Source organism: Bombus flavifrons, chromosome 9 (assembly GCF_040668555.2).
Source record: "Bombus flavifrons isolate JBK064 chromosome 9, iyBomFlav1_principal, whole genome shotgun sequence".
NCBI lineage: Eukaryota > Metazoa > Arthropoda > Insecta > Hymenoptera > Apidae > Bombus > Bombus flavifrons.
In genome coordinates this window covers 13,280,079-13,308,027 of record NC_138450.1, presented here as the reverse complement: position 1 = coordinate 13,308,027, position 27,949 = coordinate 13,280,079, and the positions used below count along the sequence as shown (strand labels likewise).

The window sequence follows — 27,949 nt, the reverse complement described above, 5'->3', positions numbered from 1 at the left end:
GCGAACAATCAATAAAACGGAAAGTCAATCGGCTATTGTTATTACGCGATTAACTCGTAACCGCAAACTAACGTTCGATTGTTCGTCGACGATTCGAGAGGCGGTTTCTCGTCGACGATGCAAAAAGTGTCACGCGAGCGTCAAACGAAATAGCAATCGAATGTATTAGGAATGAAATCGTGACTGAACGATCCCATGTGAACAACTTCATACGGAATAACGAAAAGAGATGATAGATTTCTTTGTAATTTTCTGAAAACAACACCACGATTTAACTCGTCGCAATCGAATATTTTATAGTTAAAAACTAACGTATCTCGTCTGTTTAATTTTTGTAACGCAACGGTGAACGGACCGAACGATAATAATTATAACTTTGTAGAAATAATTTTTAATTGATGATATTCTTATCGATCAATTAATTTTAACTATTCTTCCAACTGGCCAATTTTTTAATTTCCTTATTTAAAAAATGTTTTAATTGTCGAACACTTAGAGCTTCGTCGCTCGTTGTTCGTTCGATAATATCATGTTTAATCAATTTCTCTGTATTATTTTATTGCTCAATCCCTAATGGGTTGAAACAAGGACAAAAGAAGATATTGCGACCTATTTTTATTAAAAGTATAATAAGAACTTCTATCGTTTGAATTCTCATTATTTAAATGCTTTTACTGTATAGAAGATTTTAATGGCGCTCAGAAGCGAAACGTTAGATACTGTCCTCCTTCGATCGTTCGTACAATGCGGAAAAAACAAACAAAAAATAAATAGGGAGAAAAGAAAAATATCGATATCTGTATGCGAGGAAGCTCTCGAATTCAATGGAAAATCGACTGGAGAGGCTGAAAAACTTGCGTGATTCCGGCCCGCCGGAAAAATATGGAACTCGTAACTCAAACCTTTACCCAAAACATTCCTTTTTCTCTTGCTATTACCATTTTGCTTTCTCTCTTCTGTTGTTCCTTTCTTTTTAAATCGCATAAAAATCAATACCCGACAAAAACAGGTATTACGTTGCTGTATGTCGAATAGAATAAAGGAACTCGCCAACTCTTGATTAAATTGTCCCCCTTTTTCTAAAAATTATTTTTTCCTATCTTTTATATTTTTTTACAACGTACTACAAAAAATTCCACGCCTAGAAAGCATGAAAAAATGTTATTCTATCTGTGTACTCTTCCAGAAATATTCTGCTGTTGCGCAGATGTTAAAAATATTAAATCATTTTACAATTATAACGATGGAAACCAAAAAGTCGACACGGACAGGGAGATCTGCAGAAATTAATCGTTGTGGAAAAATTATAAACTCGTAATTTTCACCACTCTAACAGCCGAAATAACGAGACTCGGAACTCAAGAATTTCTCAAATCGAACATACTTGTTATTTATACCATTCTTTACCTAAGTCCATCAAACGCGTTGATATTTCAAAGATATCCAGTATCGAAATTAGCGTTGGGGGAACTAGCATCGATGGAAAAAGAAATTTCCTCCGTCGATTCGCATAACAAACGAACCAAACCAATCTCTTTACCCTAATCAGCGCTAAAAACAATTCTCTATTAACATTAGAATTCTAAGTAAAAAGTTTGTGTCAAATCAAAATGAAAAACACACGATAAGATATATGATGCAAAAGAAGAAAACAAACTATTATCCGTATACTTTCCAAAAAGTCATTCGGATCATGAAAAATTCTCATCGAAATCATTCGATTATTCCGACTACTCTGTTAGTTCCATCGTTAATGCTCTCATTTACAAATTTCTCAAATTAATCGTTCTTCCGTGTTCTTGAAATACCGCAGCAGGTACTTCAAGGATATTCGATACGAAAATTAGTATCAAAGGAACCAACACCGAAGAAACACAAAATTATCTGTGTTCCTCGTTTTGCACAGCGAGTAGCTGCTAACACGTGAAAGAAACAAGCCAATCCCTTTGTCTCAATCGTCGTTCCTTTATGGCGAAAGGAGGGTAGGGCTTGATTTGTGAGCGGCACAATTATTTCCACGTGGAAAACTCTGCCAGTGGAATGAGTTTCCGATGGAAACAGAAGCAAATCACGGCTGCAGACACTGCAGAGAATTATACGGAAGCTGCTTTCATAAATTATGCGATTTATCTTAGAGCTCGCGGATGCTTTTTTAGAATAACGATGAGCTCGAGTAACTAGCATCCGCCGCCCTTCTTTCTTCATTTTTTCGCCCCTATTTTTCGCGAACCAGGACCGTTCCGTGTCTTCGCAAGGGTTGGATAAGGTACACGAAAATCAATTTGCTTCTCTACGAACCTCTCGGCTCACACGAGATATTTCCTTGACCGCACAGCGAAGAAATCGGATTTCCTTTTCATTGAACGACCGCACGGACTCGTTTAAATCATTCGATTTATCGTCATCCCTCTTCTTCTTCTCGTATTCACTTTCGCGTATTACGCCGTTGATTATTTGTATTTATCTAAATCAGTTTGCTTTCTCTCTGCTGGTAAGAAACTTTTACAAGTAAGATATTTGAAGATTATTTGAAACGGTGTAGCATATTATGACTGACACTATGATGCTACGATAGGTTATGATACACTTTACAGTTGCCATAAAGCATGACCCTAAAGAGTGGAAAATTTCATTGCAGAAATAGAATACAGAAAGCTAGGAAAGAAATTGCATTTTAATCCCGTTCCTTGTCTGTCAGAAAAACGTTTACAACGCTTAATTTCCTTTTATGGAGCGTTTCGTACAGCTACCTTGTTCCAAATACCTTCTCATTAATGTAACTAACGACAAAATAAATCTCAATTTAGAGGGGAAAAAATTTAGCCTGAAATTTACCTTGAAAAATCTACGATACGCAACTGACTGAGAACAAAATACACAGTAATCTGCCCTTATTCGGTCATTAACTTATCCGGTCAATCGTTCTTTACGTTTAATCAAATAAACTTCTTCTGCCAAACGTCCAAACTACCGATCGGTTCTTTCGTTATCCACTTTGTTTCTACCCTTTCGACCAAACCGTCAAATCCACGTTGTCCAACGTAATCGATAGATTGCGGGCTTTTCTGTATATTTGCATTAACGGACGCAGTTAAAGAAATAGAATTTAAATAGAAATTTCACGCTCTAAGGGAAAAACGCTCTTAAAGTTAAACTTTACAATATTCTTATTTCCCCTTTCGTTCTTTACACTCTCCACGTTTTTACACGATCAAATTTCCCATAAACGCGTCAACAGCCGCAGTCTACTAATCTCGAACCTCGAGTCGCCTCGTCAAGGAATCTCCGCCGATCTTCCCTAGACACAAACAAGAGAAGAAAAAAGAAAAGAGAACACGATTTCCACGCACAAAACAGCAGAAAACACGACAGTAATCCGACAAGAACGTACAACAGGTTTATATAAACTCCGTGAATTAGCGATAATTGGTCCTTTTACATAATTCTGCGTGGATGACCATGCGGAGGCAGTTTAGTTCTCCAGAAATAGGCGGGTGGCAAGGATCCCACGACGTTGCGTTGAATTTCTCAAGTTGAAACGCGATACCACTCGGGCGACTGTATCATCGCCGACAATTAGCCTTACTAATTGAAAGTAGGCCGGCTAAGAATGAGGATTTATTGTGTCCAGTCCTCTGGACGCTAATGACGCGCAAGACGAGTGGTTGGTTCGCTGTGTTACGCATGTAACGGTGAGGGAAGGTCAACGAGACGACGAGACGATGGACATGGTGGAAATAACATGGACGAAGTCGAGATGGAAGTTCAGGACGAGAAGATTTTTCGCTCAAGAGGAAGATTTCTTTCTTGATCGAGAACGTGGATGTCGAAGCTACGAATGCTAGATGCACTCGAATTTATACCTTTTGGGGATTTTTCGACTAGCGTTCGACGACTGATCGTTCAATGATAAATTAATTGGCTAATCGCTCTTTCACCTAACGATTTCCTTTGCGCTATGTTATTTCTTTTGCTTTTCTTTCCTGTGAAGCTCGCGTTCGCTCGTTAATGCAACTTTCATTCCTGTAAATAGGAGATCGTGAAACTTTCGAAACGAAATATTTAACGTCCTTTGAATCTTCCTTATTCAACCTTCTTTAGAATTTGTCTTTTTTTATCTGTAACCTTGTACACTTATATTATATTTATTATGTTTTATTACAGTAATATCACGAGATTTATTTTGCATGTGAATTCATGTAATTTCGTTTATTACGTTTGTTATTATTTACGTAAGTTGATTTCTTGAAATAATACGTGGTTTTCACGACAGAATTATTTTCCTTTGGCCCGAACGCACCTTATTAGCATCGTATTTCCATTTCCTTCATTACGAACAATTTTCCAATTTTCTCAAAATTTCCATACTTGAAGGATTTTTCGAAATTCTAACATTCCAACGACTTCTTCAAATTGTAACGTTCCAAGGATCGTTCGTGATGCCATTTTCAAAATTATCTTTCTAATTCTCCTTAAATTTCTTGCATTATAACAAACACAGGAAAAAGTCGCTGTCAAAAATTGTCAAATGACATTTTTTCGCGGTCCATATCTTTTTTTTTTTTTTTAAATTCTCTCCACGGATCCGCAGTCGTGGCACGATTTACCGGAAGTGAGATTGAATCGAGGCAATCGAGCGGTCGCCATCGGTCGAATCCATCGGTCTTTCATCCACGAATCGTTCGTGGCTAATTATATTCGAACCGCGACTTCAAATGCAGCGATTCAACGGGAGAGTGTTTTCGACGTTTGTCAACGAGCCTCGAAATGAAAAAGGTGAACGCCGTTACTCGATATTTTTCATTTTGTTTCCTCCGTGCCAGATGTCTCTATCGTAATCGCGTTCTTCAATCTCGTTCTACACAGGGTGTTTCTTTTGTAACTAGATATACTGAAAGCACGTCGTAAATGGTCGAAAATATAAGAAAGAATTATTACAGGTAATACGAGTTTCTTGATACGAAAAAGAATACCGTGCGGTTTAAATAATTTTTGTGCTTCTAAATGAAGTTGACGAAAAGATTTTTAAGTATTCACGGTTCTTTTAAATATGTCGAACGTAGTACTATACAATTTTACTCGTAATATTAATCCTCTTAAGTGGAATTTCGTGGAATCACGAGGTTTTTTATACAATTTTATTTATAACGCAATATGTTGTTCGTTAAGATAAATTCAATGGTTATACTACGCTATACAAGATTAGTCACGCGATATACATATATTTACCGAATCGGAAATTGCAGATGGAAGAAAATTTCCAAGATAAAAATTATAAGCTCTGTTTAAACAGGCGCAGGTGGTACGTGTAAGCACATTTTTTGTTTCCAGTATGATCAAATTTTTCCAAATTTTTGTTCAAATATCTGTTGAGAATATTTTTTACACTCTCTATATCGACGCGTCGGTTTACCTCGCTGATAGTTGTAATTATTTCTCTACAATAATTCTTCGCTTTGTATCTCGTTGCGTTGTTGATTTTCTAAAAAAAAAAAGCGGCAAATAATTATCTTCATCCGTTGCCTCGATAAATTTCCGTTTCTGAAGAAGTTACATCGTTTCGTTTCCAAGAGAAACGAAATGGAAGCTCGATTTCTCCATCGTAAAAGAAGGTTTGGTTGGAAAAGAAAAAAAGGGGGAAGGAAATTAATGAAATTCTTAGCGACGCAGAATGCTTTTCTAACTGCAGCGCCATTGGGAATAGGTGAATTATAAAAGGGCCCTTTTAGACGCTTTTAACAAGTGGCCGAGAAGAATGGAGTTGCATTGCGCGTGTTGCGAGAAATCCTTCCAAGAATGATTGCAAGTGAAAAGGTTTCTTGCTGCGAGACGGAGAAATTCTCGAGGCGAAAGAATACCGTTGCAAGATACTTGCACGACGATGGCTTTTTACATATTTATCATAAACTACACGTCGAATCTAACGTTTCTGAATTTCAGAAACTCCGACATCAAGTACTTCGTGTCCTTCGTTATCCATTGGCGCACAAAATTTCATGAAATTTTTACCATATTTCCAACGACATATCAAATATTCCTCGAGTCAATTCGCAAACGTTAACTCGCTAAACGATAATTCTACGAAATCTTCTGAATTTCTATGAGCATGGAAATTTTGAACGCAACGGTTATTCGTAATAACGCGCGATATCGAAAACAACGTTACAACGTCGCTAACAGAGTTACGATTCATTTAGGAGGTGAAGATCGTTACGACGTGGAAACGTCTGGTTTGCAGTCGATGATTGCGATTTCGATACGGTTAGTTTCGGGGTATTATACTTGTATCGTTAATTGAGCAGGGGAGATCGATATGCGCAGCTGAGATAAATTAAATCGAATCTGTAAATGCGTACCAATTACCGCGGCTTTAGCTCCCTCCTGTATAACTCGCTGTAATTTACAGCCGACGTTCTGCGTGTTGATGCTTTCGAGAGTCTGGTTTCACTTAATCTCCGTAGCGCTCGATGCGTGCACAGTCTGGTCCACGAGTAATGGGGTTAAAGATCTCCTGTTATATGGAGGTACATTTACGATTTAGGTGGATTTCAAGTTAGACAAACCAGAACCACACGATACATAACGTAACGGTGTAATTCCGATGACCGAGACGTAAGAGATTTTTAATTCAAATCCGATTACAGTGGAAATTTATTGGAACTTTCGAGTTAAGCAAATCACGACGATGTAATATATCGAGTAAAAGTATAATTTTTGTAAATTTCATCTTACTATCTTGTTTCTTTTCCAATACGATCTTCTTTTACGTCGTTGTTACGAAATATAAAGATTTAATTCTACTTGCGATAGAAACTTAGCATAACGATTTAGCGTGTAAATAACGAACTTAAGGAATTTCGAGTTAAGCAAATCACGACGATGTAATATATCGAGTAAAAGTATAATTCTTGTAAATTTCATAGTACTTGCTATCTTGTTTTTTCTCCAATACGACGAGCAACGAATTTCGAGATTTCGTAATTTACAGTTTAACGAAGCTTCTAGTCGATCGAGCGAGGGAAATCCGATTCAAGATTTAAGGATTACAAATATTGGAATTTTATTGGTACGATCTTCAAGTATTTTTCCCACCAAGGAGGAATTTCAACGTCTATAGAATTTTCTAGAGTTCTCGTTGAGAGCTCGAAGAACTGATATAGAATAGGTTTCTGTGGAGTCGTCGATACCGGAATAATATTAGTTCCGCGTGAGAAACGTCACCGTCCATAGAAAATTTCCCAGGTTTCCCACTAGTGAGTTTTAAGATCCATAGAATTGCTTCATGGATTGTAACCGTAGAGCTATAGGTGATAGAATTTCTCCCTTGCTCTCTCTCTATGAAGCGGAAAACAGGCAATTCAGCGGAGTTGATCGATGTAGATCCATAAATTCGCGACATCGTTGGCCCGGTAATCGAACACGGAGATATTTATTATATTTATGAGCTACTTACGGGAACACATTTCCCAGCGTGCTTACCGTGTCTCTGTAGAAAAGCCTCGGATGGAAGTGAGCCACTCCGTAGTAATTTATGCCGTCATATCGGCTACTTCTCGTTCGCTCTAAATTCACGCTAAAACCGGTCGTTCGTTTGCCACTCGCGAATCGATGCCTCGGCCAGTTTCATCAATTATAGTTACGAACAATTAGAATTGGCAAATTTTGTCGAATTAAAATTAAAACAACGAAGGAGAAGTCAGAAAGATGAGAGAAGGGAACGATAAAATAGATTTATGAGGGAGAATAAGTTGAAAAATTCGGGTAAATCAAGGTGTACTTTTTCTGGAGAAACTTTCGCCAAGATCGATGGTATCGCACGAAATCGTTCGCTTGTTCTCTCGAAGACGGACAAGCACGTACTCGGAGCAAACAGTCGTTCAATGCCGACGGATGACACGCGATCGATTTGCGTTGGAACACGAATCGATGGGTGATCGTGTATACCCAGACGATTATGTATTGCGACGAACAGCTAAAATCAGGACAGCTTCGCTCGAGTCGCAGGAAGTCGATTATCGCGTGTTTCAGAGTTTGCCAAGTTAGAGCCAAAATGTCTTTTTAACCGATAAAAAGTCGCGTGTAATACATAGGTATTTAAATAAAAGTACAAACATTATGTAGCGATTAAAAAACCAAGGGAACAAAAATAGTAATAGATAAGTATTTTTAAGATATTTTAACGAGGTTAAACAAAAATGCTGTAGATTTAATGTGTTAGCATTATTACGAAATTAGTCGCGTGATTCACGGAATAAATATGCCACTTAAACGCGCATCAGACATGGAATTAGCGAATGCACGTTCGTCGTAGGATAAACAGACTATAGAATCACGTACGATTTACTAATTTTATTATTTATTTGCTTTCTAACGCATCTGAAATGGCAATGAAAAAGGAAGAGACGCATCCCATGGTCGTCTGGTATTCCAGTTTTCCGCTTCGATTCTTATCAAACCACTGACGACCTTTGATCTCGTTAAATTGCTTCCGTTTAATATTTGCTCGATCTTAAAAAAGGAAATTACAAAGCAGGAGATGCAATAACCAGGAAAAGTAAAGCTCTTAAGAATCCAGACATCTTTGTCAATTTAGAGCAACAATGTATAAATGTACAAGTTAATAGTAAATTTAAAAGCGCGTAGGTTAATAGAATTTCGCGAACAACTGATTTTGCTGTTGCGCGTTAAGCTTTAAAAATCGATTCTACCGTATCGTAATATTTTATAATATACATGTGTATCTATAAAGCTTTCTCAATTATAAATAAAAACGAGAAACGTCGATGTCCCTCTTGTTCGAGACTTTCTAATGAAATGAAATTTTGTCGAGATAACAAAGGCAAGCAAAGATACGGTAGAAAAGGTAAAAATAATATTTTGCTTCGGCCATAAGTAGCAAGGTAGTAAGTAAAGTCCATAGATAGACGGACGAAGGATAATAACTGGAAAAGTTATCGAAACATGTTTTTGGAAATGATTTCCTCATTCTCGAAGGTAATCGATATTCCAGCAGGCAAAGATATACATTTCGCAACGTTCTTCTTTCTCGACGATTTATTTATTTATCGTTTAGATCTTACAAAAGAACATATAATACATATTACGGCTTGACAGTGAATTCATAAGTAGTACAATATTCAAAACCTTAGAACTTATATCGTAGCGCACTCACGCTCGTGTGTTAGCTTAAAAATTAGAATCACTCGGTGTGAGAAAGAACCCATACGTACGTGCGTACTTACTCTCCTTGGACAGGTGTATATGATGATAGTACACATGACGGCAAAAGTATCGATGACAATCTCGTGTGCCGTATACATACACACGTACGACACGATTTGTGAGAATTCGGCGTCTGATCGTCTCCGCGTTTTATCCTCTTTGTAAATAGAAACAACGACAATCACCGTAATTACTTACGCGTAACGAAAGAAAAAAGAAAAAAGAAAAAATACGGAAGTCAGAAAATTTCGCTGTGTTTCTCGTTAAACAGTTTTCTTTTTCCTTTCTTTTCTTCTTTTTTTATTTTTTTTATTTTTACACAATACGAAACTAAACGAAACTCGCACGATCACGCTATATCTCGTCGTCGAATAATTTCTTTCTTCCGTGTTGATAATACGAAAACCGAAATTCACACGATTTCGATCACGAATCGTAAAGTTTCGCTGTGTTTCGTCGAATAATATTTTCTTTTCTTTCTTAGTAATACGAAACGGAAACAAGATTCGTACGATCTTACGGCTAAAAAACGGGGGACCGCGTCGTCGTCGTTCGCTCGACGACGTTTAAAATGGCCCCTCCTCTCATTTAAATACAATACAAGAATCGAACGTGCTTATACTATATTCTCTTATATCTTTCACATTTTTTTTCTTTTCTCTCTGATCCGAGCGATTTTAGAGCGGTTCGCTCTGCAGCTCCTCGGTAATGACTCGAGTATTAATTCTGCTTTTAAAAGACGTGATCGATCAAAGGCGGACGATGAATATCCGGTTGTGTTAATGAGCTTTCCTAACGACTAACACCGAACTTTCCTTATCTTTGGTTTACCTACGAGCTTAATATTTTTTTTCCAGAGAATTCGTATGTTTTGTGACTGTGTGTAACGTATGGATGTATATGTATGTTTGTATGTGTGTCTTATATTCGTGTGAAAGAGAGCGAGAGAGGGGGAGAGGGAGAGAGAGAGAGAGAGAGAGAGAGAGAGAGAGAGAGAGAGAGAGAGAGACAGATAGACAGACCTTTTTGTTATTTTTCTTTTAGACAGAATCGTACTTAAGCCTAGCTTAGAAGATATCGTTTTTTTCCTTTTCTTTTATATCCTATGCTCATCGAGAATCATTGAAAAAACTCGGAACGTTTTCTAGAACATCTTTTATATCCTCGATTCGAGCGAGAACGCTCCACGCACACGTGAAACATGGGAAATCGGCTATCGGTGCGTTCATGGGATTTTCCTTTAACTTTCTCGTTTCTAGTAAACTGCGGATTTTTATGCATTTATGGAAAATATAAAATTATATAAAAACCGCGTAAACATGAGCAAATATATCAAATATTCACGGTCGATTGATGATAATAGTAATACGTAACGTAATTTTTAATACGTAATTACTAAGCGAAACAAATCCCGTTAATAATTCATCTTCAATCGGGCGAATAAAAATATGGATTTGCATAAATATCCGCAATCTTTAATAGTTGGTAGCTCCTTTCTTTTCGTTTCTTTCTTTTTTTTTTTTTTGAAATAACGTGGCGCACGCGACAACCCCTTTTGGTACACAATTTTATTCGTCCCTTCGTTTTTCATTTTCGTTTACTTTTGTTTTAGCTTCGTTTTGTTGTATCTCTTTTGTCTCCCTTCGTACGCGTGCGTGCGTCTCCATCGACAACAGACGTCGTGCCACAAAATGCCATCGTGCAGGACGCATGGATGACGATATACAATGAAGTCGGCGAAGAACAATGACAATGAGAAAGAATTGGATTAGGGTAAGACGACGTGGTCGAAGATGAGAAACCAGGGGACTCGTTTATGGAACTTCGTACTCTTAGCTCTTGTGACTGATGCTACGTTGGCAAGAGGATCTTGAGATTGATCGAAAATATCGAATAGAGCGATCAGTTTCGTTTCACAGATACCGCCACTTCTACTGTTTGCTCTCGTTCACGTTTCCCAATTTTAATTATCTTCTAACGTCTAAAGATTTGACTCGCCGTTGTTAAATTTTGATTCGCTCGATGCTACGTGTTGTCCTCAGGGTCGCCTTGAATTCTACCGAATCTCTATCTCAAGAAATCTCCGAGAAAACGTATTTTTCATTCGATCTTAGTCGCTCAAATCCCCCAATCCTTTCGTTACCCAGAAGCTTCGCTCGCTCGTCCCAATCTCAAGATCGTCCCTAGCAGAAGAATCCAGTTCGCCTACCTCAAACTTTTTCATCTAAATCATTTGTCTTAAATTATTTTCTTCTAAGTCTGCAAAAAACAAAAAGAAAGAGAAAAATGGAAAAGAAGGAGGAAGAGTAAAAGAGAAAAGGAAAGAACGTTCCCCAAATTTTCTCATCTCGTCTCGCGCTCCATTTTCCCTCTTTTATAATACCGGGAAATAGAAGAAGAATAGAAAAAATGGTTGTTCCTTCAGAATCTACGTTCCGTTTTCTACACGTTGCTCGATCAACCGATTAAGGATCAACATCGATTAAGGAATAATATCGAATGAGACGTTGAAATAATCGAATCTTGAAATAATCGTCGAATAATTTAAACACTTCGTCTGACATAGACAGAGAAGCGTATTACAATGATAGATAATTCGTAAAAGTACGAAAATCGGATCTCTGTACGTAAGTCGGGAAGATTTCTGACTTCCTCGACCCTCGTAAGGTTGTATGGCCTACATATTTCATCGTAGATAGGACGAAATAAATTTTTGGTATCTCGGTTCGCAACTTCAATGTTGAAAACACCGGAACGCAACAACGTAAACTGACGGAAAAACGACGTTGTGTAAATGCAACGTTGTCCCTTAATGGATCGAGGCTCGTTTTCAGTGCGCGCTATAATCGAATTTTCTCCATCAACTCACCAATCCCATCCTCTGCAGCCAAGGTCATTTTGCAGTCCGACCATTCATATACTATATATCGCGATACTATATATATGATAACGCATATACTATGACAAACAATCTCAACATCATCGATAATTCTCCATTTTTCTACTTTCTTTCTCTAGATCGCGCGGGGCAAGCGATACTCCACGTTATCAATCGTTCGTCCGCCGTTATCAAGGGGTGCTCATCGTTTCGATTGTTCCTTTCGACCCTACACGCCATTTCATCTTCGATCGTTTCGCGTTACGATAAAAGCGACGCGCGGGCTACCTTTAGGGGGAAAAAATGAAAGATAAAGCACAATACGAAGCTTTACGTTTCCTTTCAATTTCGTTTCATTCGTGCGCGTAAATCCTCGACTTTCTCGTTTGTTTTTTGGTAGACAGACGCTTTAAATTAACGTAAACGTATGATTAGAAGGAGAACTTAGACGTACGCTTATTATACCGTATCAGGCGATTCTTCCGCATTTTTTGGGAAAGTCGTTGAGATCAACTGGCGGGAGAATCGAGTTTCGACATTTGTTTGTCACCTGTCGTCCTTAGTTTTGTGTTTTCTTAACAATGCAGCAAACATATATCGATGGGAGAAATTTTTGCTCGGAGATGCAGAGTTTCGTAGGATCGAATTATTATTCGAATAGAATTAAGAATTAAAGATTAGATTTTAATTTCTGTCTGGAGAGTTTTTACGATCGTACGATAATAAATGAGTAGATGGTAGATGAGTACGATATTTTTATCTTTCGTTGTTTATTTGAGCGATCGAAGGAAGTAAATTGTATGGTCGAACCTTCCGAAACGGTATTTCGTAAATATGGAAGCTTTTGCAGGTTTTATCGAGTGACTACTTTTATAGGTTGCGATATAAAATTGTTCGTCCGGCTTTTCTTTTTAGAACAAAGCGAAAAAGACCATCGATCCAACGAATATGGATTGGGTAAACAATGTCGATTGTGTGAGCTGGCTGCCGTTACGCAAAGCCGATTAATCCGTTGACAAAGTGCAACGCGCGTGACTCAAATTTTCGATACCATGATTGTTTACTTACGTAACTTTATTCATATAGAATTTCACGCTGATATTTTATTAACGCGGTTAAGCTACCAACATCGTCTGTTAATAATAATTTTCACAAACGCTAAAAACATGCAGCTAAATAAATAAAGTATTAAAATAACAGCGAGATAAGTTGTCAAACATTCGCTCGAACGATTTCACCGCGTTATTTCCCTCTTTCGCAACGTAAATCTCTAGAAAAGTTTCATTCGAAAGCAAGGACGACGAAAATTTCAATCTCAGCGATTTTTATCTCCAGAAATGCAAAGATAAATTATCGTTTAACGTTCGTTCGTTCCTTCGACGATTTCAGTATTTCGCTGCTTCTCCGAAACTCACAACTTTCCAAGAATTTATAATTCGAAACGCGGGATGATCGAAACTCCACTGCCACCAATTTCCCTGCAATTTTCCCAAAACGCAGAAACTTACTGATAAAATCCTAACCGAACTATCCTGCTCGTTCGAACCTCGATAAAACCTAATCTCTACGAATAATAAGTTAACAGCTAAGGGATGGCACTGAGGGGTCGGCCGAGAAGCAAAACACAGGTACCTACTCGTCCAATCTAGAACACAGCTTCTCTATCGTACAATAAGAAACTATAGCCGTTTCTTTCGACCGTCGCGCGTTTCCTTCTTTTATCGTCTCGTTTGCTCTCCGCGGCTCTAAAAGAAAAGAAAAGACGATTCGCTGTGTGATATCGTCGCGAACGATCAGTTCACTCGCTCCTTCCTTCTTTCTCTCGATTGTCTGACGTTCAATTAGCGGCGTAATTAAGCTAGCTACGGAGACGAAGGATTTGCCGGATCATCCTCTGCCCTGTGATAACTCGAGACTGTGCTAATTTATTCATTGGATGTCGCGAAACCGCGCGAAGCTCTCGAAACACGATTCACTTGGGGAATTCGATTCGTCCTTGCTGCTGCGAATTATGCAGCTGGAGGAGGAATACGCGTCCTCGAGCGCGAGATTTTTAGCTATATCGCGAGGAACCGATGTTTCCAGATGGGCGGATTTCCGCTCGAAAGTTTTCACAGACTGCGACCTGTTTGGAAACGTATGACGAAGTTTTTCGATTGCCGAGTATTCCACACCGAATTTTTCAGAGATACGAATTACTTTATTAGCTTTCATCGTCGACTTTTTTTTTTTTTTTTAGTAAACAATAGATTAATATATCTTAAATTCGAGAGACAGGTTGGAAGTTATTAAAAAGCTAGTTCGTATTTCACTTTGGTGAAACGCAGGTTAATGAATGAGGTTTAAATTAAGTCTGTGTTAGGTTTAGTTTTGGGGTAGAGGTGATAAATCGATAGCGAAATCTCATTTTCCGGGTCAGCTTCGGTTAATCCGAAACAGGTGGTTAGAAACTCGCACCTAAATCTCCACCAAAACCTCCATTACTATTCGTAATTTCGCTAATATTGTACAATAGATTAAAATAATCGGACAAGTGTTTTTACTTCTGTTACATCGTACAACTCTTAAATCGATTATGAAAGAAATTAACGATCAAACATCTGTTTTTCTCCTTTTCTACGCTGATTTGACCGCGTGATCTATAAACCAGCCGTCGCAATTGTATTCCATCTTTATGCCAGAAATAAATTTTCCAGTCACGATCCACTCTTTTCTAGTCTTCCTCCAGTATCGTTTGTAATTTCATACCACAACCAATGCTGTTTTAATTAACTTCTCTGTAAATCTATGTTTCAATTTCCAACAAATATCTTTCATCTCCTATTCGAAACCTATTTCAGCATTTCCAAAAAATGGTCGAATTTCAATCGTCCTTTTTCTTGCAGCTTGCAAATTCCATATTATAGCCAATGACGTTTTAATTAGCGTCAGCATTTCTATAGACCTAAATTTCAAGCAAATATCAATTCTCACCCTATTTCAGACGTATCTCGCTACTAAAAATAAAAAGAGAAAATTTCACATTTATCGCAAATGAATTTGTGAGACAATTACGAGATCAGATTGCTCCCATTCCTCCTCCAGCGTCGTTACAATTTTACATCAAAGTCCAAAGCTATCGATACTAGCGTCAGTGTCGCTAAAACTATCTCTGAAGCAATTCAGAGAAACGTTAACAGTGTTCGATAATCGTTTCTACATATCGAGATGGATCTACCGTTGCGGTTTTCCAGGGGATTTTGTGCGTTTACAGAGAGAGAGAGATAGGGAGAGAGTGGGGGGGGGGGTAAGAGAGTGGAGACTGATCCACAACGATAAAACCGGCGCGATTGCACGGGGAATTGACTAAGCTTCGGGTGGATCGTCTCCTCGGTCAACTTCCGTTCCCGTCGAACTTCCGAGAGCCTCGCGAGGACGCGGCTGGCCAGAAATTGCCAACTCGTGGAAACAATCTTACATGTGTACATGTGTCTCTGTGTGCGCACGTATATGTGTATGTAGATTTAAGCAACGATGAATCAGACTCGGTTGAAATAGTCTTCGTGCGAATCGAAAAATACATACAAATATCATAAACGTTCGCGATATATTTAAAAAGTTTAGCTTGAGAATATTTGTGGTAATATTTTAAGCGATTGGAGATATCGGCGATTTTAGATACGTTCGATATATTTGGTTAATTGGAAATTACGTGCTATCGATATTTCTTACTTCCTCTTGTTCTTTTTTGTTTTTTATCCTGTTAGGATCTAATATAGAAAAGATTGCATCGCGGATAAAACGATTTTCGTGGATTTTAATCGTAAAAGAGCTTTCGGTGAAAATCTGAAAGTACGACAGAATTGAAAGAGGCAGTTTCGAATTCTTTGATGATATGTAATTGAATTAATTAGTAAGGGGTACTCTGTGATTGATAAAATGAACAGGTATCAGTGGAAGTTCATCAGAGGCTGTAATTTCGTCGATTGCAACCAGATCGGATTCCCATTTCCATTTGCGAATTTATATCCAATTAATGTTGTTAAGTTATCGCTGATTGATCATCCGATGGAAATTAGTCGAAATTAGATATCTACGTAATCGATAATCCAGTCTGTAATTTACTTATTGATACTTTTCGAAGACATTTTTCCCATTCTTCCTGAGAAAGGCTGTTCCTTCCGCGGTAAACACGTAGAAAAAAAAAAGAACAGTAAACGGAGTAAAATCGCTAAAAATGTTAATTAACTAAATCGTAATATAATCATCGATACTAATCCTATGTTCTACTTACATAAATTCTAGACAAAATTTATATCTACTGTTATATCAATTATTAAAAAGAACTTCTTTCTACGACCCACGAAACATCGAGCCTCGAAAGGGTTTTCTTATCGGTTGAGGGCGTTTTATCACCTGTACCAATTTTCCTTCGAATCCCTCGATTTTCCCGACACCTTGCCGACCGATAATAAATCTTGACACGTGTAAAAAACCGAGGAAAGGATACGAAAGATCGGCCATAAAGCACACGAAGACTATTCCCGACCAATTATGTACAAACGTTCTCTATAATCGAGCGAGCTAATGAAAAAGTCGCGCGAAAAACACGAGTTTATATTTAATAATCGATCGTTCGAAAAAGGGACTCCATTATGGAGAATAAAAGTACGTCGAAAAGTCAATAATACAAAATGGTCACTGAAAAGTGCCAGCTGGTTAAGCAGCCTGTAAACGTACGCGGCGATAACGAGTCCGTGCGTAGAAAAACGTGAATCGAACGTGTTTTTCCCCTCGAAGATACATATATTATATTCCAAGCGTACTCCGTGTCATCTCGCGAGATCGCGCTCGATAAATCCGATTCGAGTCTCGTCGACGTCCGACAGCACGCGCTTCAAAATTCTCCTCACCGTGCGTAGGTGGAATTCAGCCTCGCGAACGATCCGTCGAACGCTCCGGGACGGTTTTGACGCGACTTGAACGCTTCTTCATTTGCGAGAAGAGCCAAATCGATGTTTCGCTCGTCGTCGCCTCGGAATTCCTATCACTCACCTCGGCTTCTTGTTGGCTGAAACCGACGATCGACGTTTCTCGAGTCGTTCGTTTCATCGTGTTCAAGTTCTCAAGCTTGTAAGTTTCATTGGTTTAGTTAGATTTGCGGATAGCGGTGGATAGAAGAGATCGATCGAGATACGCAACGTTTGGCATGCCAGATCGATTGATTTTTCGTGTTTAGAAGAAGACTATGAATCATGGAGTTGTCCGAGCCTTTGTTGCAATTTAGAAACATAAAAGCTTCTTGAAACGGAAACTCGAAGAACGTTGGAACGCGTAATTCCTAAACTCGTAGATTAAAACGTCGCATCGATTGCTCCTTCGTTGGCCATAAATTTCCCAAGGCTTGGAACTCGCTTCGTCTCATCGAGAAACGTTGTCAACCAGATTATTCCCATCGTTAAAAATTCCAGAAACTCGATACGTCGCTTGATCTCGCGCCAAAGCTCAAATTCGGCGAGATAGTACCCCTTGGCCCACGATCCTTGCTACAACGAATTCCTTTCACCGGAAGAATACCAAATACTCTGCGAATATCCATAAAATCTATCTTGCCAAGAGACAACGGCGGAGAAAGCTTGTTCGAAGTGAGAAAATAAAAATTCCTCGGCAAGAAGGATCGTTCGAGACGCGTCAAACCTTGAAGAACACCGGTGAGAACGCACGCGACGATACACACACATACACACCTCGCGCGATTCGATTATGCACGCTCTTATGTTTCGGAATAGCGAGAACCGTCCTCGTCCTCGTGCACGGGCCGTCTTTCCGATCTGTTTGCTGGGCCGTCCGGCGAACATAGCCGCTTCTACGTGAACAGAACCGACAGAAACAGGAGCAGAGAGCATAGGAGGACGGACAGGTCGAGGCGAACGAGGTCAGACGAAGACGAAAACCATATGGAACCCGAGGAGCCGACACGAGCATTCTCATGGCGACTCGAAGGTTGTTCGGACGCCATTAAATCCTCCCTCGAGGGCTCCGGGCACGGCAGCTCTTCTAGTTTCAAGTCGAATAGGTTCTTCACGTAGCACAGTTTACCCTCCACCATCTGCACCTGTAACAGTATGCACGAAGAAGGATGTTTTAGTCAGGAATGGTTGCGGTTCCAGGGTGAAGTGACATTCTTGTAAGCTTAAATTAAAGCACTGTGCAGAGCTGGAAAGATGATTAGCGAGACGACACTGGGTAAGGGAATTAGCGCTCTCTATCGCTCACCGTCACGCGTTGCTATATGCCAGTGGTTCAGTAACCGGTGCTCCGCGAACTTGTTCTAAGCGTTCCGCGAGATCAAGTTATCCCATCTTGACGAAAGAATTATCCAAGTTGCGGTTTTTGCGAACGTATCTTCTTCTGATCAACGTTTTCTTACTTTATTTTTTGTTTTTTTTTTGAGGGATATTCTTACGATTAGACAATTCAGTCTACTAATAATAAAATAAAAATAAAATTCCTACGACAGTGTTAGAATTTCTATTTGTATAGATAACATTTCCTTACGTCTGTATGGAATTCGAACGATGTTGGTTGTAGTTTCTCACCTTCTTCGAAAGGATTGCTGGGAACTATGCAAGAGACTGGTATCGAGAAAGTTGGCGCTATTGATAAAACTTTCGCCGCTTCTTGCTCTTCCTTTTTTACTTTTTGCTTATTTTATAAACACGCGAATAAATGATATTTCGATACTTCTTTCCGAATCTTATTAGACATTAAGTTTATACGTGGAACGCTGATACACACCGCACGTTTAACCTCCGTTCACGATTCATAAAGCTTTCTTCATTTCGGGCGCAATTAAACGCAGTACCAGAAACATTCGATGGTTCGAATTTTTTGTCCGCTGAAAACGAACGGACGAATTAAAACTTTAGTCGCTGCATTATTTTGACAAGTGAGTCGATGCGTACGTATTTTGAGAATAAATCGAGGGGCGAAAAACGTGGCCGAGTGCTTTGGCCGGTTTTAATTGTATATAAAAATAGAATGCGGCGTTTCGTTAAACAAATTTCACAGTTTGTTAAATTGCTCGCTTGAAACTTTTCTGGCGCCATACGTTTTTATTAAAAGATAAAAAGAAGAGCAGTACGAATAAATAAATGCCTTTCGTCACGTAGAGAAATAAGTTACGCTATATCGAATAAAGTGTTGATTTTACTTGTGGTTTTTCCGAAATATCGTCGTGCCTGGTCAGCTTATCCGCACCCTATGCTTCCGTTGGACATTTAAATAAAAAATAGTCTCCGAGAAATCCCGAGCACGTGGAAAAAACCGGCGAAACCAAAGGTCCCTTCGTGATAAGGAACTTTATAACAGCGTTTCATAACCAGACAGTGTTTCGCGTTCATGTCAGCGGTATGCAGCGTTTCGTCAAATTCCAGACGATTTTTCTACGTGTTTTAATTCGGTCGCGCGTCTCTTGAACGTCCGATACATTTTATCGCGATGACATTTGGATATGCGATTAAAACAATTTGAAAATCTTCTCTCGCGACGCTTGCACGATGTATACGCTTTGCTTACAGTATAGATATCTGTTCGTACATAAAATAATATAAAATAAAATAAAAATAAAATCAGGTTACTGAAATTCGACATTGGATCAACGTGACACTTTGTTCGCTTAAATGCACGATCGGTAAACGGTGTGGTGTAAAATCGAACATTTCCTTAAAATATTAGCTTGTCCGAAAAGTTTCTTTCGTTTTATGAGAAAATAGACGTACAACGTTTTTTGTTTTATATTATTTGGTCGAATTACGTGCGATCCATTTCGTTCTGTTGAGATAAACATTTCACAAACTTGGTTTCACGTTTGTACGAAGGTGCATTGTTGTAAAAAATACGTTTGCGAAAGAAAGACACTTTCCGGACGACCTAATACTGGGTATCGACAGGGAAATATTCGCGAATATCAAACTTGTTCACGAAGAAAGAAGAAAAAAGACGTTGTAGAAATTGTAGACAAATATTGCGTGATATTTGATATTATTATACCAGACACGATGAACGTAACATAAAATATAATGGCGACAGGTTATTCGTCCCTTAATTCAGCGACAGATTCGAAGAAACGTGGTGATGGAATTGGGGCGAAATTGATCCCGTTCCCTTCGATGGCAGGAAGAAAAATATAGAAGGTAAACGTATATCTTACCTTCGGCTGAAAATCGGAATTCGAGGAAGAATCCTCGTATCCATCTTTGCTCTCGTATTCGTCGCCCAAGTAGGCGTCGTCGTCCTCGATGCTGCCGTCTCTCAAGCTCCCGGTGCGATATTCCTCTGTAACAGCAGAGAATCGAAAATTCGAACAAAATGCATATCGAGCAGTCGTCGAAAATGCGTTCTAGATTGTTGCTGTTTCCTTCCTTGGTCTTCTATATCGCGAAATGAAATAGAGAGGAGAAAAGGGCTTGACATGTCGTAGATAAAGCCAAATAAAACGGAAATTTTTGTTTAAAAAAGGACGTACAACGTGGTCCGCATAACCGTCGTCGCGAGAATCTTAGGATCCCTTTCTTTGATTATTTTAGTAAAATGGAATGTCGTTGAAAGTGTAGAGTAAAATGAAAATTAAAGGAAAATTAATGGTTCTCATTGTGAAAAAGTCGTCTACTTATTAGAAATACGAAAATTTCGATATCCGCGATATCTTTTTTTCTCTTTTAATTTATGTACGCCTACTGTTACGTTAATTTTCTGTATTTTCAGTTTAAGCGACGTATAATTTGCCTGTCAGCTTTTAAAGAGAATAACTACATTTTCATTTGTAACCGATTGCTAGGAAATTGAAATGCTCTCGAGGAATATCGATCAATTAAACCGATACCAAATATTCCTTTTGAAGGATTCGATTATCGAACAGAGAATTTGAAATTCGAAATACCGAAGGTCTCTAACAACGAGTGGAATATCGGAAATTCTATTTTATTGGTCGGGTACTGATTAAACGTTCTAGATATCGGTAAGTTCAAGCATCGGCTGGATTATTAAAGATTTCGTACGACGGTGAATTTGATCATCGAACGGAAAACGTTGTGATTTAATTCTGAAAAATTAGTTTGCAGGGACGAACAACGAAACTGCAAAATTTCCCTCCATATCTCGAACGTTAATTAATTTGTTTAGCGTTCGCTTTCAGCCGCAATTTTATGCCCTGGACATTAAATTTTGTCATTAATTCGATTAATTCAACTAATTTTTACCCTTTAGATGATATCGCTGAGACACAGGGAATTATTACGAAATATTTGTTTTATGAAATTTTATCCTCTGGGATGTAATGCGGGCACTAGGTGCAACGAAACAATGGAACCAAATTTAATATAATATTATTTGTCGATATGGTTTACAATGAAACGAAAGCTCCTTTGTCTCCAAGCGGTGTTCGGGTTTTTTTTTTTTTGTATTTCATTTCATTTTTCGAGCCTTTATTCGTATCTGACAGTAATAGCAAACGTAACGCACCAGCAAAATAAATGAATTTAATGGATTCGTGATTTACGTTATGGCTGGTCGTTATAAAAGTTAATATTCCGGCAGACTTTGTACCGATTGAAAGAAACTGTAACGTGAAACAGGTGTTCCTGCGATTCAGTTTTGCACAAAGTGGCTAATAAACAGAAACGATTTTTTTTTCTTTTCAAATGTATCGATTAAAAATCCATCTATACACGGTACACATATCGCGTTCCGATAGCTTCGTAAAATAATATTTCCTTTTCTCCGTTTAACGATAAAAATATTGTACGCTTTAATCCACGAAACTAGATTCGAGTAGATGAATTTTTACTACGAATAATTAGTCAAAGTTTTTCCTTTTAATTTTTGGTAAATCGAAATAAATTCGGCCAACGAGATGGATAAAATGTCTATTCTTCCGTATCTCAGACAATCAGAATTCGATCCAAACATTCGGTACGAAGTAACGTTTACCATGAACTGCGAAAACAATGTAGGGAAAGGAGCCATCCTAGCGGACAATGAAAGATCCCAAGAAGCAAGTCTTATTCATTCGTTACAATGACGGAAATGCACTTGGACGAATTCAGCCCACTGTCCTCAATGCGTTTTTGTTCACGTTGAAAGATAATATTTTGAATGATGAAAGATTAACATCGGAATACGAATAACGGGATCATAAAGCGCGATTCACGCGTGTTCACGGTTTTTAATTACGCTACGCGTTTCATTTTCGTGCTACTATCCGAGAAAAAGCTCACCGTTACATTTACAAAATGCATAGGTTATGGACTTTTCTTTTACAAATTTACTCGACTTCACCTCAACTTGCATCGACTTTATACAATTTACTCGCAACATCTTATCTAATTTATCAGGCGACTCGCGATTCGTAAAACTCACCTCTTCAACGTTTCCTTCATTTCGTTACTTTGCTTTATTACTCGCTATTTTATTACAAACTTCTCACTTTCTTGTTTCGCTATTACCGAATATCTGCATTAATACCATGAACGCGTGACTCGCAACGTCGTAAAACTTCATCAACGCTGTTACATAATTTTACAGAACAAGTGGGTCTAAGACGAAAATCTGGCTAGCAGAATGTCCAAGAAAATTGAACGGGCAGACAGTAGAAACGAAAAGCGTGTAAGCACCTTGAACCTACCTGAGTTCCGTGCAATTTCGAGCGCTTCGTTCCATTCGAGGTCGTCGTTGTTGATCTTCAGCGTTGCGTTATTGCTCTCCAGGAAGCAAGTGAGCTCCTCCAGGGACTCCCGCAGCTTTACGTTCTTCGTCTCGTTCCTCAGGCCCCAGATCCATGCCAGCTTGCAGTCGCAGATCAGTTTATTGCCTGAAACCGAGACACCGCCGGTGGATGTTTGATTAGATGGACCCTCGTCTTAACGTGTTTCCACGCTGTCGTTCATTGGAAAAGGACGCAGCAATGCTAGAGGAAGTTCGGGAATACTCGGATTACATTTAGAAATTTAATAATATTACCAACGAGCTTTCACAATTATCCTATCTTTGGTAATTGTATTAGGTTGTCCGAAAAGTTTCTTTCGTTTCGTAAGGTGATAATAGACGAACAACAATTTCTGTTTTATATTATTTTACTGAATTAGGTATCATCCATTTCGTTGTATTTCTATTATCATGGTCGTGCGTAATTCGATAAACTGATATAAGACAAAAAACATTGTGCGTCTTATAAAACGAAAGAAACTTTTCAAATATATATTGGGTTGGCAATTAAGTGATCGCGGATTTTGTCATTAGGTGGTATTGACAAAATCCGCGATCACTTAGTTGCCAATTCAACAGTATCCAGTGGAATGGAAAGGTTCAAGATTTCAGATGAAAAAAAAAAATACAACAAATCGAAGGTATATCGATACTATCAGAAAATACAAGCACCCGAGAATCTTGTTAGTTTTCTTAGTTGCAAATTACAGTTGGTGTAGTCCTTTTTGAAAAATGAATACTACGTTAATTCTAAAAACTCGAAGAATCCTATTAGATCCATCGAATTGCAAGTAACAGTTAATTTAGGTGTAAAATTTATGTATACTTTTCCCTTTCAAGAGGATACTCAAGAAATGAAACGAAACAAAATATTCTCGGCGAAAATACCGTTCGTTGCTATGTTAATTCGAATACGTAGCAACACCGTAATTCAGCGACGAAGAGTTGCAACTGTCTGCACTGAAATAATTCAAGAATGATCTGGCTGGGCTACAAGGGATGGGAGACCGCGTGCTGACCATTGTAATTAATTGTTTAATAATACATTCCTAGCAGAGGGGAAGCTTCTCCAGAATTTTGTCCCCTGTGGTCCTCAGAAATTCATGCGATTGCGGTGTGTCGTCCATATACAACCGGACACGAGGAACGAAAAGCCGACTAGAGACCGGCTTTTCGACTTTGCACGCGTTCTACCTCTAAGAGCTTCTTTATGTTCGCCACTCTTGTGGAATTTCCATAGCGAAGTTCGGCTCGCCAGGAGTTTCGCCGATTACACGCGATTCCCTCGGCCCATTTTAATAAGTTCTATTTGTTTTCGCTCCCACGAGCGTTGGGAATGCTTTCGTGTTGTCTGAGAATCGCGAGAAAACTTTGCCGATTCGGACAGCCATGAAATTTATATGAAATTAAGAGATAACAAAATCCTCGGATGAAAATAATCCTGGGAAAAATACGAGCTTCGAATACAGTTTTCATCTCATTTTTTTACCTTTTATTTTCCATTTTGTTCCCTTTCGTGTACCTATTGATTTCTCGATTTTGATAAATACAATGGAAAAATGTCCGATGCGAAAAATATACACGCGAGAAATATCAAATCTCCAGTGCATCTGTATAGAATAACATCGTAACAAATTCCCAATACAACGTTACAAGTTATTAAAAAACAAAGGAAGGGATTAATTTTTCGGACATTCTGTACCTCCACCCGTGAAACGCACAGAATACGCGATTCCCCGGAGAGCAGCTACAAAATTACAGAAAATTCATTGTCATTTACGGGAAAGTAGCGTTGATATCTTTTCTTCTCCGCTTTTTTTTTTTTTTGTTCTTCTCCTCTCCCCACCGCGATGGCGAAGAGCGAAGAAAGAAAGAATGCTATTAAAGTTAGTCGTTTCATTTTCGAATTCAGTGAAGAAGGATTAGCGCAAGACAACACCTCGCTTCTGTGAATGTAATGGATACGAGCGTGGCGATTGTTGCGTGGACAATGGCGCTTAGCAATTATTTTAAAGCGGCCCTCGAAACAATGAGAGCGAGTCGTGTATATAGTAAGTTGTTCCATATTCCAGCTTTGAAGCTCATAATGACTCATAATAACAGCAGAAGCGGTGACTGAAGACGAACCAAGACAACCGTCTCTGTCCCTTCAATCTCCATTTATCGTGCTTTCATTGTTACGCGGCTCGGTCTCGCGATACATCCGTTTAAATTCACGTGTCTCGAACCTCGCTAGCTACTCTTTTAAGGAGACAACAGTAGAAATCATCGAATCTCGTTTTTTGGAACGACGAAACCAGAGTAAGAGGAGAAAGATGAAACTATCGTTTGTTGTCTATCAGATTTTTACAAATTTCACACGCTACGAGATGTATTGGTACCTGTAAGAGTGAAAAAAAAAAAAAAAAAGAAACGTTATGATGCAATTTTTTCAGAAAGTCAGAGAGAACAGCGAAGTTGTAGGATAGAAAATAAGAGTTTTCTAATCTTTTACCAGGCTTTTTGTTTATTTCGTTCATTTCGCTTATTTTTGTACAGGGAATTAGAATGATGGAATTGCGACGAGGAAATGGTAGGAAATTTTGCACTTTTTATTAAAGTCTCGTTCCTCTGGATTACTTTTTCACAGATCAAAATAATGGAATCGTGAAAAAAATGGAAATTTTTTGCAAATTTTTCACCGACTCCCGTTTTTTGTGGAAATTTTTCCCAGAGATTTAAGTACACGCGTGAAAATTATCGTAACGCGATCGGATCGCAATTTTTTAGCGCATTGAAAAATCAAAGTATTAGAATCGGTTGTCTTTATTTGCTACGAATACTATAAAATTTATTTCTCAGCAATATTCCATTTTTTCATATTCCCATGAACGTTTTCCGCAGGTTTCTGAAATTTTCTACAAAGAGATAACTTTCAAGGAAAAAGGTAAAACTCCTAAGAAAACAGAACGTTCGCTAAATTTACAATGTCCACGAGCTCGTCGAAATAAAGAAGGCAATCTCGTAAATAAAAAAGTTAAGGATTCCATGAAAATAAAGTGTTCAAAGAGGCACAGCTTCGAACCTATTTATCAAGATTCTGTAAACGAAAGAATGATTTACGTAGAGTCTTACGCAAACGAACCTTACCTTCCACGGTGAAACAAGCGCCGTATTTAAATAAGATCTTTTAACAAATAGAAAAAACGAATAGAAATATTTTCATTAATTGGTAAAACGGTTCGATCGTCAAGTATAGAGAACCTTGCTGTGAAAAGGCTATATAAGAAGATAAAATGGTGAAAATTCTAATTTCGCTATTTCAATATCGGCAACCTTTGAATTGACAATTATAACGACCCTTAAGAGGCTTTATACCTTTTCTATACTTAGGAAATAAGAATTTTTCACGAATGAAAACGATCGGAAACGAAAAAAGAACTGTAACTTTCAAATGTTTCGTATCTTCCACAAAGAACATAAATTGAAGAAGAGACAAGATCAAGAAAACTATAGAAAAAACTGACAATACCAAGAAAACAGCGCGTCTAGGAACGTTTAAAAAATACAAGCGATCGAAATTCGCTGGATGGAGGGGGAATTAGCATAGAAATTCGTCTCGAGGCAGGTGAAATGATATTATCGTCGCTGATTGCTTCCGTTGGCTCGTCCAGCGACGAGTTACAAACGAGCGGTAGAACGACAGAGCTCGTTGCTCTCTACTCGTTCTTCCTGCATCTTTCATGGCCGACATTTTCTAGTACCTCGCGTTGTGTTAGCGGGATAGTGCGCTGAAAATTGAAAGACCAACCTGGCGAAGAAAGCGGTCTCGTGGGCTCGACTCGTGAAAGAATAACGAAATAATATAAAGAGATCTGGAGGACGGATCTCGTTTGCTGGAACGCGATCCTGCCTGATTCATCGCGGAATCAAGGAAAATACAGGTCAGAATAGGGACGTGCTGTTTCCGGATGAGCGACAAAATTGAATAAGTTGTCTCCCTTCGAGCATGAACTTGTATAGGGTTAAATCTCGTGGCTCGTTTTCGTGTTTCCTTCGTACGGGCAACGTTGCTTCTCTGCTTGACGGTTATTGCCTGCATTCTAAGTATTTTTCCCGTGATTTGTCTGTTGTGCACTGCCGATGAAATTGCTACAGTGTAGATTCGCCTTTTGTGCGAAGAATTTATTAAGGACGAAGAGAGATAGTTTTTAGTTTTTCTCGTAAATATTCGTATCGTACGTTATTTTATCACCTTCGTAATCAGTCTTTTTTCGCCGCGCTCAACATTTCCTTTTATTCAAATTTTTTTTTTATTTATTAAAATTTACTATCAATTCTCGCATTGAGAATTTTCAGTAATTTTTTCTGGCGTAGGGCAGTGACATGGCTAATTATTTACAATAAGTTAATACTTATTATAGATGAGTGTAATTTATAAGTAAGTATTATAAATAAGTAAATATTACTTAATTTAGATAACTAATTGAATCTAGCGTTTAGGTCTAGCGGGTAGTGTCTCTTCGGTCTGCGAATCTAGTCCGACGTATCAAGTAGACCAGTAATTAAGGGGTTTCGATGTTTGTCGACTCTTTTGCTATATCTTTCGCTATATTTTGCTATTTCCTCCTTGACTGTTGGTATCTTGAGCTCGCGATGTATTAGTTCGTTGGTGACATACCAGGGTGCATTTATAATGGATCTTAGCGTTTCTGATTGGAAGCGTCGAAGTATTTCAATGTTGGAGTTACTTGCTGTTCCCCATAGTTGGATTCCGTAGGTCCAGACAAGTTTTATTACGGTCCTATACAGGGTAATTTTATTCTGTGTGCTTAGTTTGGAGCGTCGGCCAGATTTTATTCAAATTATTAAATTTTATTAAAATCCGAATCGGCAAGCAAGAAATCCAAGTTGAATTTTTCTAATATTTCAAAATCCGGTACGCGTTCTTCTCAATTTGCTTTGTCGGTGAAGAGGAAAATTCTGTCGAATCGTTTCATCGGCGATTATCGGTAGCCACGCGTTTCATACCGAGACGTTGCAATCAAAATTTATTCAACGGTTTCAAACGAGCCGAAAATGAAACAGGATAGCCGTTTGAACGCGACCACTTCATCGTTGCACGCA

The 27,949-nt window shown here is 38.5% G+C and overlaps 2 protein-coding genes across 8 annotated transcripts in view; both read right to left on the bottom strand.

Moving 5' to 3' along the window:
- The window catches only part of Rh50 (Rhesus blood group-associated glycoprotein Rh50), a 42,669-nt gene extending 34,759 nt beyond the window's left edge, over positions 1 to 7,910 (bottom strand). For 2 of the 5 annotated variants that reach the window (XM_069120657.1, XM_069120661.1), the window contains exon 1: positions 3,261 to 3,374. The gene's annotated coding sequence lies outside the window, so the exon portion shown is untranslated. Of the gene's footprint in view, positions 1 to 3,260; positions 3,375 to 6,356; positions 6,512 to 7,479 lie in introns of those variants that run through there. The other 3 variants (XM_069120660.1, XM_069120659.1, XM_069120658.1) reach the window with 3 other exon arrangements.
- Positions 7,911 to 9,509: 1,599 nt separating this feature from the next.
- Positions 9,510 to 27,949, bottom strand: part of Con (leucine rich repeat protein connectin) — a 350,962-nt gene continuing 332,522 nt past the window's right edge. For all 3 annotated transcript variants that reach the window (XM_069120653.1, XM_069120652.1, XM_069120654.1), the window contains 3 exons: positions 22,764 to 22,949; positions 20,292 to 20,416; positions 9,510 to 18,194 (listed from right to left, as the gene is read on the bottom strand). In XM_069120653.1, the coding sequence (XP_068976754.1) occupies positions 17,946 to 18,194; positions 20,292 to 20,416; positions 22,764 to 22,949 (560 nt within the window). In that variant the 3' untranslated portion in view covers positions 9,510 to 17,945. The remainder of the gene's footprint in view (positions 18,195 to 20,291; positions 20,417 to 22,763; positions 22,950 to 27,949) is intronic.